At 24.0% G+C, this 19,247-nt stretch overlaps 1 protein-coding gene across 1 annotated transcript in view; it reads right to left on the bottom strand.

The window, feature by feature from the left end:
- Positions 1–2,779: 2,779 nt before the first annotated feature.
- Positions 2,780–19,247, bottom strand: part of LOC145843287 (uncharacterized) — a 53,134-nt gene continuing 36,666 nt past the window's right edge. Inside the window, exons 11-17 of the mRNA XM_082950751.1 lie at positions 13,777–13,871; positions 10,073–10,317; positions 7,808–7,895; positions 6,321–6,371; positions 4,132–4,421; positions 3,723–3,856; positions 2,780–3,130 (exon numbers count right to left, since the gene is read on the bottom strand). Coding sequence (XP_082806877.1) covers positions 2,993–3,130; positions 3,723–3,856; positions 4,132–4,421; positions 6,321–6,371; positions 7,808–7,895; positions 10,073–10,317; positions 13,777–13,871 — 1,041 coding nt within the window. The 3' untranslated portion in view covers positions 2,780–2,992. The remainder of the gene's footprint in view (positions 3,131–3,722; positions 3,857–4,131; positions 4,422–6,320; positions 6,372–7,807; positions 7,896–10,072; positions 10,318–13,776; positions 13,872–19,247) is intronic.

Raw genomic sequence — 19,247 nt, 5'->3', positions numbered from 1 at the left:
TATTTATTTATCTATATATATTAATTTAACATAACCATTTTCATTTATATATCATAAGTCTTAAATTTTCAACACTACAGTAAATATTTACTTAGAATAAACTAAGAAGATTACAGCGTTTCTAAGAAGCCTTTACAATAAAAATTAAAATCAGGTTTGCCAAAAAATCTGGAATCTCGAAAAAAAACCTGGAAATTAAGAAATTTTAAAAAAACCTGGTATTTTGAACAAAAATCATTAAAAAACCTGGAATTTTAAATAACTTTTACGTATTAAGTGGTAACATTTCGACGCAAAAATATATTTTATAGATAATTTATTTTTCATTAATTTTTTAACAACATTAAAAGAAGCTCTGAAAAATTTTTTCATTGTTGTTATACTATTTAACACAGTTTTTGCCTCAAACTTAATTTTAAACTAAAAATAGGATGCAAAACGTGTAATTTTAAAAGGCCGGAGAAAATTAGCAAAAAACACTTGGCAAACCTGAAGAAAAAATTTAATACGTATAGAAACAGCTTTTAGTGTTAATGAGACTAGGTTATTATTTAGAGAGAAAAACTTTATTAAAAAAACTATTTATGTGCTCAATACTATGGTGAACAAAATTTCATTAATAAGATCAACCTAGATATCAAATAAAATATTTTAGGTTTAAATAATGAATATTTATGGTTATTTGAAAGCCTTCTTGTTTATTTAAGTACATATTTTGGTTTAAATGACTTTCTTTTTACTTTTAATAAACTACCATTTTATATAATTTGTTCAATATTGGGCAATTTTTTAATTTGCGAGCCAGATATGGCAGTCTTTTGTACATAACTTACCATGCTCCTTATACAATTCGGACCGAACTCTTAATAATTTTTTTAAATTTTAACAACAAATAGCACCTCGTTAACACTTTACTTATTATGCTACATACTTGTAAATTTTGGAAAATTAATTTCTCTTTTTATCTATAACAAGTTTTTAAAATTTAATAACTAGCCGTTGGTACCCTAACCTTAAGAACGAGTGTTGCCCACCCTTATTCCAAAAAAGTTTATAAATCAAAAAATATTTTCATTTTATTATCAGCCACAACATAGTCATAGGTAAAGATTAGATAAGGCCCGCGAAACAGGAACCTGTGAAGTTCTTATATGTTTAAAACAACTTGATCAAAAAGTTTGAAAGCTGAGATTTTATATAACATATTATTTCAAATTCTCTATAGATTCGCTTTTTCGCGTTTGTCAAATTATTATTTCAGTAGAATTTCGTGTTTTTGTATTTAGAAACTGTTTTCTAATATCATTTTCTTAAACTATAAGGTCTGCAAAGATTTATTCTGGTAAATCTGGTCAGTCGACAAAGACTTTCAACCTTTCTACAGATTAAAAAATTAGTCATTGTTAGTTCTGAAAAAATTATAACTTTTTTATTATTCGGTTCCGGCCTGACGTTAAACTTAAGAAAATCAGATTTTGGTAAAAAACTTAATAAAACAAAATTATTAATTTTTTATGAACTTTAAGATAAAAGAATTTTTTGCCGAAATTGCTGCAATAGATTTAAGTTATAAAACTAATAAATCCGGCTAAATTACCCTAATAATAAACTTAACATTAGCTTTGTACAGTCAATTTAAGAAAGATATGTTTATGTTCAATTTATTTAAAATAAAAAATAAAACATGTAAGAAATAAGTTAGTTACGCTCACAATAAAATTTTTAAATGTTTAATGAACGAAAACGTATTAAACAGTAAAATAAAAATAAGCAGTATTAGATAAAGTACAAAAATCATATAGCTTTTTCTATAGCAAGCCAAAATAATGGCTGTAAATAAATAAAGGAGTAGATGAAATAATTACTAGACTTTTACTGAATAATCATTAGCCTACACAGTCTACTGGCTTTTAATATAGTTTGCACTAAATATAACTCAAAATATTCAAAATTATTATTCAAAATATAAAATATTAACCTTTGAAGAATTTATGCATAAATATACAAGTTAAATAAAACAGTTATTTTTTTGAAGTAAATGTTTTACATATAAGTCTAAAAGTGTTAGTAACACAAATAAAATAATAAAAACTGTATAGATTTGAAAAGTAATGTTAAAACTACACCTCAATGTAATTACAAGTTAAATATTAGCTTAAAAAGAGCATATTTCAAACAAATACATTGAATGAAATTTAGAGGCTCATATTTTTTTGTAAACTTTTATTTAGATCTTCGTAAAAAGTAGTACACCAATAACAAAGCAAGTAAAAGAAATATAAGATACTGCAAAAAGTAAAACGTGTTAAAGGATTTTAGAAATGTGAAAAAGTATCAGCCGAATAATGTTATTTATTTTTTTGTTGGAATAAATATATAAAACATTAAAATACTTGGAAACGTTATACAGTGATGTTTTTATAAACTACACAAAAAATTGCAACTTTAAAATACAAACTTTATAAATTAATTGAGTTTAAGTAAAAAGTAAAAAAGGTACAAATGAATAAGCATGTTCAGATTATGAGAAAAAACTGCTAAAAATTAAATTGGCTTCATTTTAAAAGCAGAAAAAAAATTGCTACACAAAATAAAGAAAATTCTAATTAACTTTATTCGGATGGTATTTTACTTAACAAACAGTTTAGAATAATATTTTTTAATGTTTTTCAATTCGAATAGAGTATAAAATGCAATAAACAAAATTTTATACTTACAATCAGTAAGTTATCCACATACAGTATTAAGGTAATATAAAATGAACTAATGTAGAGTTAAAATATACTGGATATATAAATTTATTTTTGAATAATTTGTTAGTCATAATAGTTATTACAATATTAAAAAAAAAACAGCATTTATTCATTAACCAATTACAAGTTTACAAACAATCAAATTGACATAAATCAACTTTCAGCCAAAAACACTCCTTCTCTATTTAAAAAACGCGCCAAAATATTTTCCCGCCAAAATCGCTCTACCGTATCAGTCATCAGCTCTCTTTCCTCTTGCTCTTGCTGGTGAAGTTCTTGAACTTGCTGAGAAGGTTCTTCTTCTTTATCTTCAGAGACGAGGTGCTCTTCGAGTCTTCGTCTTCTTTCTTCGGCGGAGCTTCCGATGATTGGGGTGACTGAAAATTTTTATTAATTAATTCAAATTAAAACATAATAAATATTTCAAGTATATTCGTCTTCTTTTTTCCGCTTCCGATGATTTGGAAGGCTTAAGAAATAAAGATTAATTTTTTATTTAAACACAATAAATACTTTTAATAAAATTTTTATTTATATTATACATATAAGCACCTTCTTTTTTGAGTGGAGCTTCTGACAATGGTTGCGGCAAAGTTGTTAACTTTATTTAAAAAACAATATGTTTAATTAAAGTTGTTGCATGGTGCTCTATGCTTTATAAGCAACTACTTTATGTCAGGTTTTAAAAATTCTTTCTTCAACATGGAGCTGAATAACAATAAATTTAACTCTTTCTTTGTTAAACGTTCTTTACTAAAAAAAAGAGTACTGTTTAAATCTGTTATTATTGTCTAATCCAGTGAACTTGTTTCGCTAGGATCTTCATTAGCAAACGATTAACTTTTTTGAAGTTAATTTTAAATACTGAAGAGCTAAATATGAAACAAAACTAAATACTTGAACACTTTTACAGATCTTTCTTAACCGTTTTATAGCAATAAATATAAATTTTAAAAAATTATTAATTACTTGATTTTGATGAATTTCTGAAACCCTGTCTTCCACGGGACTCTCTCTGACCGAATTTTTTGAAAACTCCGGAAGACTTTTCGTTGTCTTCATCGTTTTCTTACTTATTTTCGGTGATTTTCCGTTGACAATGCCTTAACGTGAATATAAAATTAGATATGAGATTATGTGTCTGTTTTATGTTTTTATAATGAAAAGCAAAGAAGAAAACAAAGAAAACTGCTACAGAATCATAAATTTTTAAACAAACTTGGTAATGTACACATTTTTTCACTTGATAAAAATGTTTTTTTTTGTTATCAAAAAAAAAAACCCAAGAAAGTTGTACCAAATATTGAATGATAACTGTTCAATCAGAGTAATCAACAATAAGGTTTTGAAAAACAACAACACCGTAAAAATTACAAACCTCCAAAAGCACCAGTCTCAGTGTTGGACCTGAACTTGAGAGTTTTGTTCTGGGTGCTTTCCCTACTTTTTCCCGCCGTACTTGCATCATTTCCCGCGCTATTGTCCTCCAAGCTGCTAGTGTATGGAGGCGGAGGGTTCGACAGCTCCTCCTCGGAGTATTCGAAATCCACGGTTGACACTCTGTCCTCGGATACAGAGGGGGTTTCCGTCGGAGGAGTTTCGTCGGCGGGGATTTTTTCCGATGCGGGGGGTTTTGGGGTGTCAGATATTGGAATGAGCGATTTTGATCTGTAAATGATTAAGTTAGATTAAGTTGAGTGAGAATTAAGTTTAGCGCACCTCTTATATAGTATGAAATTTCAACTGTAGCTAAATATTTAAACTTAAACTTAAATATAGATTTGTGACATTTTTAAGTTTCCAATTTAGTAAATTCGATTATTATAAAGAAATCTTAAATTATTAACATAAAATTTTTAGACAAAGGTTTACATTTTGGTTAAACTTCTAAATATTGAGAAGAACACTAAGAGAACTTTAAAGTTGAATTAGAGCTTAAAATAAGCTTCAAAACAGTTTAAAAAAATTGTTAGAATAAATTTGCAGACATGCAACTTATAATGATATAGAAAATTAGGTAACTTTTAAAACATGGTAAAAAATTGTAGTTTCAACTATAGGTTTCTACATTGAATGAGTAAAAAAATTAATTGAAAAACTAAGGTAGTTTAAAAGCTTTTAATTTATTATGTGAGAACTTAATGTCTATAAGTTAAAATTTATACTCTTTTATGAATATTTTTGTTTAATAACAACACAAAATCCTTCCGAAAATATATATTTTAATTTAAATTACTAAAAATACTTTACTTTCAGTATTTCTATACACCTAAATTATATGCCAAGTAAATATAGAAAATATACAATCACCATAAAATGAAAGACGAAAAACTTGTACATATTTAAAAATTCTACACATAGAAAAAATATTTAAAAAGACTGTGACAAGCTTTAAAAAAGCTTTCTGATAATAAACAATCATATAGACCAGGGATTTTTAAACTTTAAAGAAAAAAAGATATGGCCCCCTCCGACAAGATTTCTCAAAACACTCCCTTTAAATACGCCTACGACGTTTTTTTTGCTCTTCATCAACTCTATAATATCTATTGTAAGTTTTAAATTATTTCCTTATGGACCCCTATGCAGGTATAGTCTCCTAAATTTCTAAAATTGCCCTTTTTGGAAACCCCTGCTATAAACTACTTAAAGTACAAAAATACGTAGTGTGTACAAAAAAAAACAACAATAAATTATAACATTATATACCACTTAACATTATATACTGAAATACTTTGAAAACATCTTGTTTTATGTAATTTGTGCTTTAAGTTTTTAAAAAAGATAAATACATTTAGTCTAATTTGTTAATACAAGCATTAAGTACAGCTCAGGCAAACAGTTAAGTGTTTTTTGCATTAAAGTGTTAAATATTTCATTCAAAGTTGTTAGTATTTATTTTGTGAAATCAGACACAATAAAAAGCACATAATGAATCACAAAATAGACGATACAGAGCTGTATGAAGTGTAAAACAAACACATGGTTTGAAAAAAAAGTTGTGTGTAATTATGAGTTACAAAATACACATTATGATGTCGACTGTTTAGGTTCTTTCCTGACCCAGATCTTTTTTGAACTTGGATTCATTTTATGCAAAAACATTAAACTATAAAACTATAAACTGTATTCTTTTAATACTTTTAATGATTTCGTTTTAATTTACTAAACAAAAAATAAAAAACTTTTAAAATGTTATTTTCTTTATGTCTAAAACTTTAATTTATTAGGTTTTATATTTTTTATTTTCAAAATTTACTAGTTTTTTAGGTATTATTTGCAAAAAAATTAACATTTTATAAGGTTTTATTTATGGAACCTGCAAAAACTAGTGACTTGCCATATACTTTTTTTATTTAAATTATATTTAAGTTAATAACTACATTATTACTAGTAAGTTCAATAGAAAGACACCATTAAAATCTGTAAGTGTGACAATTATAACTTGTTCTTTTTACTATTTTTCAAGTAAATTTAGACAGAAACAAAACCCAGAACTGTTAACATTAAACATTCAGCATTAAACACCGTTCTAAGCTTTTTACGAAACATCCAAAGCAATATAACCTGGTTTGAGTGAAAATTTTCACTTTGTGTTTTTTACTTGCAGAGTTCCAGCTAGTAAAGTCTTGACATTATTTCTTATTTGTAAATATATATTTTTATTTTTTAACAATTTGTAAATATATATTTATATTTTTTTAACAATTTGTTATTATTTTAAATCAGCTTAAAACATAATTTTTACAGGGTTGCCACTGTTCTTGGAAAATTTTATACAGGTTTTTAAAAGTACAAGTTTTTGGGTCTAATTTTAGTTAAAAATTAAGTTTAAGGAAAAAAACTGTGTTAAACAGTATAACAACACTGAAAATAATTCTTAAAGCTTCTTTAAATTTTTTTTTGATAAAAAAATTTTAATGATGACAAAACATTTTTATCTATATGATAGGTTTTTTGTGTCAAATCGAAATTTTACTACTTAACTTGTAAAAGCTGTTTAAAATTCCAGGTTTTTCCAGGATTCCAGGTTTTATGGCAACCCTGTTTTTTATGAAAATAGTTTTAATTACGGTAAAGTACTGTTAAAATTTATTTTTAAAAACAACTTAGACTGTTATTATTTTATATTTATGTATCAATTATTTATATTTACGTATAAATTATGGTTACAATTCTAATATAATTTTTAATTTCTATTACTAGTATTAAAAAAAGTTTGTTAAAATTCTATTCACAAAAAAAACTATTTTCCATTTAAAAAATTTAAGTTTATACGTAAACATAAGATCCGGAAATAAAAGTGCTTACTAATAACACAAATAGAAAAAAAATAATTTATTCTAAACTATATTAAATACTTTCTTTAATATTAATTTTATTTCATTTAAGATTGGTGTTAAAATTTATTAAATTAATTTAATTAAAACATAAGTTTCATTTAAAATCTATTTATTTGTTAGACTAGTTTTTTATATCCCAAACAAAGAACCATATCAAATGAAACATACATAAGTAAATTGTAAAGCCTTAATAAATACAAATTATATAAATTTGAAGAATTTTATAGAAATGACAATTGATGCAGCTTTATAATACAATTAATCAAAAAATTACGATTTTACTAACTCAAAAGAAACCTTTGTGTTTTTATTTATTACTGAAAATAAAAATTGGCAGTTTACAGAATTTTTTTAATAAGTTATATAAAAAACTAACTGAATTTATTTATAATAAAACACATTTATAATACTAAATGGCTCAGTAAGGATATGATACAATAATAAAACTTAATAAAATCTCAAATATACTACTACTAAAATATATACACTCTTGCAACTTTGATACTAAACAGTCATTTAAGTTTATGTGAAATATATTTAATAAGAAACTATACTTTTTGAATACAAAAAACATTTAAATAAGAAACAAACTTATTAGATGTAGAAGCAACTGTATTTCTTAAATAAAAAGCATTTAAATAACAAACAAACTTATTTGATGTAGAAGTAAATGTATTTCTTAAACATAAAACATTTAAATGATAAACAAACTTATTAAATGTGGTTGAAATTGTATTTCTTGTTAGACCTGGACTACTTTTGTGATTTGAATCTTTCTCAAGAAGAACAGTTTTTGATTCTGGAAAAATTACATTTAAATATTTATTTATTGTCAATAAAAAAAAACATTACTTAACTTCTGTAGAAACAAGTATATCCTGCCAAAAAAAAAACATTAAGGTATTAAGTTTAGACTAAATAAGTTTCATAAAAAACAGCAAATAGAAATCTATAAAGTTTTTTTTTTTTTTGAAAAGTTCCTTTATATGTGAATTTCGTTTTTTTTTTTGCAAAGTTTTCATTCTACTAATGGTAAAAAATGTCGAAATTAAACAATCGTTTAAAATAAGTATACAATGTATAGTGTTAGTTTCCGTATAAAAAGTTTATGATGTTGATGAGTATATAATGTGTACAATATTTACATTTTACCTTTATCAAAGAAAGTTAAAAGTTAATACTGTGTAAGCAAATTTTATATTTTGATTTCCGTTTTTGAAGTTTTATTTTCAATTTTGATGACATTTAAACATGAACAAAAAGTTAAACTAATCCGGTAAATAAAAACAAAATATAAATATCAATATCAAAGTTTGAAGTTATTACAAGGATTATATTTTATGAGATTTAAAATTATTGCAACTTTGAATGTAACATTTTGGATAAGATTTATTTAAAGCTACGGATATAAAACAAGCCTTTATATTTCATTGTAAATATTTTTGTTGTTTGAAAATTTAAATAAAACTACGTAAAGAAGAAAAAACCTATTAGTATAGTTTACTTTTTAGTATAATAAACTTGAAAATAAAAATAGAGCTTTTTTCAAATTGTTGTGAAATGCATATTAGTTTAGTTTACTGACCTAAACATACTGTATAAATTAATTTTAAAACACCCAATAAGTTGTATAAAAAAAATTAAATAATGTCAATATTATTTATCTAATAAGCTGAATTTTTATTTGTAAAATGTACGTCATTTTTAAGAAAAAAACTAACATGATTTTTTTCTTATTCAAACACGACTTAGCTGTTAAAGTTATCAATTTAAATAAACTAATATTTATAATACCCTGTTAGTACAGTTAATTTTAACAAAACCTGCGTAAGTAAATTTATTCAATTTATTTTCAACCGTCAAAGCTAAATTACCTAATAAAACAAATGTTTAAAAAAGTATAGAAATAATAAACAAGACCTGTTAGTTAGTTGTTTTTACAATAAAAACTACGTAATAGAAGACAAAAGTAATTCTTTGATCTATTACAATTACAATTAAGTTTCTAGAAAAAATTATAACTTAAAAAAAACTCTTTAAATAGGCTTTTTTTATTGATAGTTTTGAAAACTAAAAACATAATTTTTAGCATTCTAACTCTAAATTCATGACATAAACGACAAATATAATTTATTACCATTTTATTTTTACGTTAATTTTTTATTTAATAATTAGAATATGCACATTGGTAATTTTAATTTTTACTTATATTTTGATAATTTTCTACAAAATATCAACGTTTTTATAGGTGAATCCAAAGATTATAAATTTATCAAAAAATAAAACTTTAAATTACTGAAATAAACGATGTATAATTTAAAAGCAGATTTTTTGCGTTAATAATTTTAAAATAAAACATTTTATGCTAATTGTTTTTTTTTACAAAAAGCAACGTAATAAACCAAAAATCGCTTATGTCATAGCATAAAATAAAATCGCTTACGTCATAGCATGAAACGTATAAAAGAACGTGCAAGTTAATAAATATTTAATTATGCCGCAAAACTGATAAATAATTTAAAAGTTTTGTACTACCACTAAGGGTGTTCCTAACGTAATTTTACTGAATGCTAAAAAAAATGTAGATAATTGTACTAGTTTCTGTTTTAATTTTTTCGTTATTCTCTTTAATTTTAGAATGCTTTTTTTATTGGTACCTAGATATAAACCTGTAGATCAGTAAAATGTTAAAATAGTCTGTTTTGTATTTTTTTATTAAAAAATTTACAAAAAACCTATTTTGTTACAAAAAAACTTTACTAGTTGGAGATTTGCTAGCAGGAGAATAGAATAAGAAAATATATTTCAATTAACCTTTATCAAAACTTTATTTGCTAATCAAAAAGTATGAAAACAACCTTTATTGGTTGGAGATTTACTGTTAGAAGATTTGCTAGCAGGAGAAAAATATTAGAAAGTAAATTTCAATTAACCCTTATCAAAACTTATTTTACTTAACATAAAGTATAAAACAACCTTTAGTGGTCGGAGATTTAGTAGTGGGTGATTTAGTAGTTGGAGAAGCTCTCATCTGTATGAAACTCGTACTGGAAGACGAGCTCTTCAAGCTTTTATCGTCCTTGTGAGAACCATCTTTAACGTCCCTGTACGACTCCTTGTACTTCCTGTTGGGTATTATGTTGTACTTGCAAACTTGTTCGATCTTCTGCCACCTGTGCTTGAAGTCCCTCCCGTTCGAGTGCAGCTGTTTCAACGCGTTGCTGTGAAGAAAAACAAATAAAACTTATGAGGTTTTTGAAAAGCCATATCATTACTACTCGATTAGTACTTGGTATAGTACTCATGCTTATAACATTTGTTTTTGAAATTGTTTACTTTAAATAATATATAGTTTGAATGCAGTTGTTTCAACGCGTTGCTGCTCATATAATAAAATAGTTTTTTCAACAATGTCAAGTAGAAAGACTTGTGTAAAACATTTTATTTTTGAGCAAGTGCTTCCTAAAATACAAGTTAATTATAACTATATTTGATAATCAGTATAAACTAAAATTAAGTAGAACTGAACCTAAAAAGTGGTATATACATAAGTAAACTTTATTTGTCTAACACTTAAAACATACGTATATAGTTTACTTAAATAAGTTACTGTTTTTTTCTTACAAGACATTATAAATTGTCATTTCTGTCTTAACCTGTTGCAGTGAAAAAATTTAGGCTTAAGAGTAAAAATGTATCAATTTAACAAGATTAACTGTGTACAAAATAAAATTAATATTCAAAATATTTGGTAATAACTCACACAAGCAGTTCATAAAACAAAAGTTTTCTGTAATTAATATCAAACATTTAATGCAACTCCCTAAAACGAAATAATTATTTGAAGTCAAATTTATTTGTCCCACACTTTAAATACGTGGTTGTAGCTTGCCCAAATAATCTGTCGTTTTTTGTGAAGGAGTAAAATATTGGTTATGTCATAACCTTTTGTGGGAATAAAAAGAAAATTTAAAAACTAACTCCTAGTATTAATGCACAAGCAATTTGAAACCTTAAGTTTTAAAATAATTATTTGGTAGTGAAATTGACACTTACCATATAAACTAAAATTAAAAAAAAAAAAAATGAAACTTAAAAATGCGTTTATATCTAAAAGGTTGAACATTTTTAAAGTTTTTGTGTAAAGTGTTTTTCAAAAAAAGTTCAAACATAAACAAAATTGTTTGTGAAAAGAATATCTACGTAATACTATATATACGTATGTTTGAATTTCACGGTACAGTTTTGCTTAAATTAAAATCCTTTGATTTTAACATTTATACAGGCATTTAAAACATTTATTTAAAACTTTTTCGTAATTTTTCACTTAGGGTTAAAATATAAACAATAACTGGTTTTGTTTTAAATCAAACGTGGAAGCAAAAATATTTCGTTTACATATGAATAAATATTTAAATAATAATAACCAAAAGTTTTAAACACAAAAAGGTTCATGTTTTCATTTATTAAACAAATAACTTCATACATTGAAAAACATGTCAAAAAAAACTAATATTTCAAAATATTGTCAAGTAATGACATTTATGAAATTATCATTCTTGATCTTTTGATATCTTATTATCTCTTTTCTTTGAACTCTATCAATAACATGATATTTTTATATCACAAAAACCTTTAAAATTAAAAAATAATTCAAAAAGTTTTTCAAAACAACTCTTTTTATGGAAAGAAGAAAGTTCTGCTGCAAATACTTTAATTTACAACTCATAAAAATTCTATGTTTGTTCGTAAGCTAAAACCAAATAAAACTTAAAGTACAAACTTTATTAGTAGTTACGTGAATTTATTTATAATTTACTCATAGTTTTCCAATAATATATTTCCTATCATAAACGCATTTTTTATAAACAGTAGTAATTAAGAAAAATTATAATTTGTAAATATAAAAACTAAGCGTAACATTTTGCTTTTGAGAATTTTATGGTAATAATTTAAAATAAATTAACAAAATTAAAGCTGTTAAGAAAACGTTTATCATACTATTTTTGCATTAAACTAAGTATTCAAAATACCTTATTCTTAATAAGGTAACATAATTTAAAGAATCACTAAGATTATTACAATTTAGTTGAACTTTTTTTTAAAGTTAATATTATCAATTTAACAATGGAATTTCTAAACTTTAAATTTAGATAAAATTTTACATCTAAAATTGACGTATTTAAAATATAGAATTTTTGTTACTAACTTGTTGAAATCCTAACAAAATTTAAAATAAAATATTTATCAATTACGTCATAATTAACTAACCATGCTCGTTGGACTTTCTTTTAAAATTTTCATTAAATTAATTAACATATCAATTAAATATGACATACAGTAACCTCTCGCTTATTTACGCACATTGTGTCTAAAGAAAAAGTGCGTAAAGATACGAGAGATCGTAAAGATACGAGAGGTACCAAATAAACTCACTATAATGGCTATTGATATTGTTCTAGTTAAAAGCAGACTGAGGACTTTCTCACTTTTAAAAATTTGTTTTCTTAATTTATATATATGAAAACAAAAGATAAAGCTATACATATAGAAAAAATGATTTAATTTTATATAAAATAATAATACTTGTAGAACAATTTTACTAATTTTAATAATAAGTAGATTTTATCTTTATCTTTACTTATATCTGACTTATTTGATACTTAACATTTATATTCTATTCCACTTAGCAAATTGCTGTGCAAAGCAAGTGTTACAGAAGAAGAACCTAATTTAGAAAAAAACGTCAAATGAAAATTAGTGATATGTTTACTAAAAAACGATTGAGATTTGTTTTAAGTGTGAGCTTTATATTTATTAAGTATCACTGCTACTTTTTCCTAGGAAATTTCATTAAATTTATTTTTTAGGTGTTTATTCATATATAGAGCAAGAGTACTGTATTATTTAATTGTGTTACAAACTCTCATTATTTCATTATACTTTCATTATTTAACACAGTCATATTTCAATTCAGAATTTAAATTAATCTCTTATTGCTAACAAAATTTCTGATATACTGAGGTATAACTAAATGTTTATCAATTAGTCGAGGAACTTAAGTTTACAAAGTATAAAGATATAGAGAGGTGAATTAGTATTTAAAAACATGTTTTACATTAAAAATTTACAATAAACCTAACTTGTGCAATTAAAAAAAAAATAAAAAATTATTGTTTGAATTTTTTTGAATTCTAAAATGCGTAACTAAACGAGAGTGCGTAACGTCACGAGTGCGTAAAGATGTGAGAGGTTACTGTAGTTAGAAACTAGTCAAGCTTGTTCAACTTTCTCTTAAAACTTTTAACAAATTTATAAGTATTATTTAATTATGATGTATGAACAAACTGACCAAGGTTGCTGGACTTTTCTGTCAAATAAATGTTAGTGTAAATAATAAACAAAAATTAATTATTACGTCACAATATACTAACCAAGCCTGTTGGACTTCCCCGTCAAATTAATATTAGTGTAAATAATAAACAAAAATTAATTATTACGTCACAATTTACAAACCAAGCCTGTTGGACTTCCCCGTCAAATTTATATTAGTGTAAATAATAAACAAAAATTAATTATTACGTCACAATTTACTAACCAAGCCTGTTGGACTTCCCCGTCAACTAATATGAGTAAAACTTATAAAGAAAATTATTATTATTACGTCACAATATACTAACCAAGCCTGTTGGACTTCCCCGTCAAACTTGTCGGTTTGTCTCGACGAAATTATTTGAGTTGGCAGAATTCCCCATTTCTTGTTCACTTTCATAAACTGTTTTGAAAATGTAGTAATTATAAATTGTTGTGATAGCTGTGAATGCAACCTATACATGTGAAATTGAAGCATATTGGTTTACAAAGATTCTTATACAATTTCGTGCACAATTTATTATTAAAATTAAAGATTTTCAGTTTGAGGTGTTTGTACAGTTAGTAAACCAAAAAAAAAAGTTTTTTTTTAATTGTCCTCTTTTTTTATTTTCAAGAATTGTTCAAATTATTATCTTTAATAAGATAATTTATTTTAATAACCCAGTAAAAGATAATCAAAAGCTTATAAGGTAAACTAGTAATTGATGTCTGATTTTGCATGTGTAAAATATCTGAAAATAAAAAATTGAACAATTAGCAATACTAAAAGTTTTATAACATAAATTTTTATAACAAAATAATTTTTCAATACTTATGTATTTAAAGTGTAAAATATCTGAAGTTTAAAACTGAAAAATAAAGAGTATTATCAATATCAAAAGTAAATTAAAATTACTTTTAACAAAACTAAAAAGTTTGAATCAAAATTAGCATTCTTAACAACTAAAATATTCAGAATTTGTTTTTACTTTATATCAAATAAATATTTTTTAAACACTATATGTACTTAAAAAGGTATTTGAATATAAAGATGGAAAAAAATAATTTACAACAAAAAACAATAATCAAAAAGCACAAGTTTGATTATTACAAAATAAACTAAATTATATTTTTTTAATGAAAATTCTTACTCTGTTTGGACCAACCATAGTTGTGAACTGTTACAAAAAAAGAAAAGAATAGACTTTAATTATATAAACTTCAAATCATATTTTATTTTTACCTTAAGAATCTGATTTGGTTCATTTTACAGCAAATTTAAGAAAATAGTCAAGAATTCTGTTTTATTAAAACATTTTGATTTTTTTCAATGTTTAAGTATAAAGAACTTCAAAATTACCAAGTACTAATAATTTATTTATACATAATGAAATTAAAACATTTGTTCAGTTTGACACTTCAGTTTAAAAACTACGTTCTTTTAAAAAAATATAAAAACAAATATGACATACTGTGAAAACTTATATTATTATGATATCACATTGATAATGTCACAAAAACATCTAGAAATTTCGAGTATTCCGAATTTTAAAACTATGTAAGAAAAGAGTCGGAAAACGTCAAAAAAAAAAACTGTCAAAAGTGACATGATTATAAATGCCACAAGACTATTTTTATCTCAAGAAAACTCCTAAATTTTTAAATAGTTTCTTTAGATGTTTTAAAATCATACCCATAACAAGTTTTCTAAAATAATATTTTTAAGGCTATATTCATAAAACAGATATAAATATGGATATAAAATTTCAAAGATATACTTGGAAATAATTTCATGATATTTTTTTCAAACTGGAATAGATCTATTAATAGCTAAAAAGTTTATTGCTATTTTTTAGGTAAAAAAATACATAAAACAAACTTTTTTTATCAAATTCTTTAGGAAGTGAAACTTTTCTTACCACTCAAATTCAAATGATAAACTTGAATAAAGTTTGAAAAAAATACCAGTATTTTTCACTAAAATGGTGAAATATTTTTAACAATACGCATAACATATTGTACAAACAAGTGAATAAGACCAGCATATGTTTGTATGTTAAATATTGCGCGTTTTAAAAAAATCTAAATCTGGATTGTGCGTATAACTTAACCTGATTAACTTATTTCTTTTTTAAAATATTTATTACGCAAACTAGCATTTGAATATTCAACTCAGATGTTGTTTGAAATATATTTCAAGTCTTGAAGTAATACTTGTATGAGATGTTTCTTGATTGTATGTAATGTGTATTTGTTTTTATAGAAAAACGTTAAGTTATTTAAATAAGCTCTGATTCTAATCTAATTTAGATACATTTCAGTAAACTGAGCAATCTTTTATAGTTAAGACAAATAGGTATATAGGAAAAACGTTAAAATAAAACCATATTAATATTTACAAGATATTTTATCACTATTTCAAATCTCAAACGTATTGTTTTGTTAAATTTTATGCATACTAAAAAAAGTTAAACTATAAGAATAACCTATTGAAATATAAAGAACTTTTAACTTTAGTTAAGTAACCACAAAATTTATGCTAATATTTGTATACCATGGTATCTTATAAAAAAATAGAAATTAAAAAACTAAAAAAAAAAATAATTTTGCAGACGAAATCATTCATCCAATATAAAACAAATATTTCAGACAAAATTGTGAATATAGCCGCCATAAAATGTGCTTTCTCGTTCAATTGAGAATTCGTCAACACATGAGTTTGTTTAACACACAGCCCAAACTTTCATTTATCAAGTCACACATATTCATAACACACAAAAATAGTGATAAGAGTGGAATAGAACGAACACTTAACGTTTTAACTTTTTTTAAACATAAAGTTTCAAAAGTATGTTGCTTTTACTATTGACAACTCAACTACTTTTAAAACAAAAATATAAACAGCACATGGACTTTTTAACATACAGCCGAAAACTTTCACTTCGTAAGCCACAAATGTACAAAAACAACGAGTTTTATTTGATTAAAAGTATCAGTAACGCTTACATTTCTTTAAGAACTGTTCTGATTTACTAAATTATATAAGTAGTTACTTTTACTTTTTGACAGCAAAAACTACTTTTTAAACAAAGTATAAATAGAAAGTATTTCTGAATTTGCACATTTACTCCAAGCTACATTCTGAAAACACATACAACAATCAGTGAATTCAAAAAATTTATCATTTTAAATGCTATGTACAACAAATGCTCACTGATATTTTCTTATAAATATTTTCTACAACAAATGCACACTGATATTTTTATATAAATACTATGTACAACAAATGCACACTGATATTTTCTTATAAATACTATGTACAACAAATGCACACTGATATTTTCTTATAAATATTTTCTACAACAAACGTAGTTCATAATTGCACACTACAATAAGGTTTATATTGTAGTTAAAAATTCGTTTCTTTTTTTTGATAATTTAAACTACTACTAATCAAAAATACTGTAATAAGAAACTAAGGACCTTCTTCCAACTTGAGAACACATACAATTTGACGCACACACAAAAATACAACAATCATTAATAAGCATATGATGTTTTAAGGTCATTTTTTACAACAAACAGCCCAGGTATATGAAACTTTTGAAAACTGACCGTCAACAATTTGTTTCTGGAATGAGCTGCCGCTTTGTATTTTTGCTAAAATTTAGTTTAAATATTTAATTTTTAAGATAAAAGTGTGGAACTCTTGTTTTATAAACATAATGATTTTTGTAATTAAAAACATAAACATGTACATTTGTTAGAAATATAAATACCATTAGATTAAAATATATAAAGACAGCTAGCTATCTTTGATATCCAAACTATTAAACATGATACTGTACAAAAAAAAAAACTTAAACTGAAGCTTTAAATATTAGTAAAACATTTATACTATACTAGTTTATAGAAACTAACAAATTTAATAGCTTAAAAAAAATTAACTTCAAGGTATTTGATAAAATAACATACTAAGTTGAATAGTAATTAAATGCATTTCGTGATATGATTAAATAAAAATTTACACGATTTTATTAGTAGTAAAACTATTTTTTATACTTAAATCTAATAACTAAGTTGATACAGTTTATAATAACCTATAGAGTAGTGAAATGTAATTTTAAAAATAATTTTTAGCTTCTCTAACTATTACATTACCATTAACTTTTCACCCAATAACTAAGCGTAATCAAACAAATTTTATGTTTTTTAAAAAGTTATGAAGTTAATTTAAACTACTTGACATTTTTGAGAAAAATATTTAAACTTTGGTTATTTATAATTGCAGTATCATGAATAAACAACTTATTTATAAAGTTAGATAAGTACTTAATGTTGTTGATTTTAATGATAAGAAATTGCATAAATTTTAGAACAAACACATTAAATTGTTTGGAAAAAAGTAAACAAAATTGATCTTAAATCTTCTGAAATTTGAAAACTTCAGTTATAAAAAGGTACTTATTATAACTAGGATGAATACGTAAAAACAATTTGCTTTTAATAACAATAATATTGAAAATATTTTAATGATATTTTCATGAAATCAACTATTAAATCTAAAAATTTGCGACCAATTTTTATTAAGTAAGCTAACACATTATAATCTATAAAATATTTTGACTTCATAAAACACATACTTAAACTATATAGTATCCTTTAATTACAAATTTGAACGTTTGCTTTATTTTTTATTCTTTTTTAGTACAAAAAACAAGTGGTAAAAATAGGAACCAGTTTACTTTCAAACAAACCACAGAAATAGCATAAAATATTTTCTTACTAATTCTTTTATCTATAAAGATTACACGTGAAGAAATTTTTTAGATTATAAGCCATAAATAGAAATATAATGTATAGAAAAGCTATTTTTCTCAAAGTTTTAATGTTATTAGCACTTTGTTATTAAATAATATTATCATTATTATTAATAGTTACAAACAAACATCCCAATTTTTTGCTCAAGCAACTAGACATACATTTTTTTACTTTTAAATATTTGATTTTTAAAATAAAATAAACAGTTAATCTTAAACATTCAAAGTAATCTTTAAAAACGTTTAGTATAATAAGGCTTGTTTTATCTTTACAAAATAAAAACTATGTATTCACAAGAGGTGCTTTTTTATTTGTATAAAACTGTTCATTCTTCTAATGATTGAAATATCGAAGGTTAAACGAGTATCTAAGTTAATTTTAATATTATTATAAATCGTCTGGTAATTTTGCGATCGTTTTCACTAGACATCAGACTTGTTTACACAAAATTACTTAAATTAAATAATTGTTGTTTATTCTTTTTACTTAAGACGCAACAAAAATACTGTGCATAGAGGTTAGACTAGTATTTTATGTAAAATAATATTAATCACATAAAAACACAATATTTCTCACATCTGTCCATTTGAACAAAACAAAAAAACACACATTAAACGAAACAGAATATTATTCACTCAAAAACTCCACATAAAAAACTAAATAGAAATATTATTCAGTTTAAAAGCCCAGTTAAAAACTAGAACCATATTTTATCCACTCAAAAAATCCACAAAAAATATTCTAATCAGAACACTCACTACGAAAGTTGTACATACAAAAAACTCGAATCAAAAAATTTTTCAATTAAAAGTTTCACATCGACAAATTAAAAACAAAATATTCCCTTAAAAATCCCACGTACAATCTACTTTGACATGTCGTGTTTTTGTGTGTGTAATTAGTTTTAAATTATAACATTAAAATAGGAATTACATATTTTGTTTTTACCTTTATCGTTTCGTTATTAAGATAGAAA

Source organism: Thalia democratica, chromosome 8 (assembly GCF_965202585.1).
Source record: "Thalia democratica chromosome 8, ktThaDemo2.hap1.1, whole genome shotgun sequence".
Classification (NCBI taxonomy): domain Eukaryota; kingdom Metazoa; phylum Chordata; class Thaliacea; order Salpida; family Salpidae; genus Thalia; species Thalia democratica.
The sequence above is the reverse complement of the archived record's forward strand: the minus strand, read 5'-3'. Positions and strand labels throughout refer to the sequence as shown.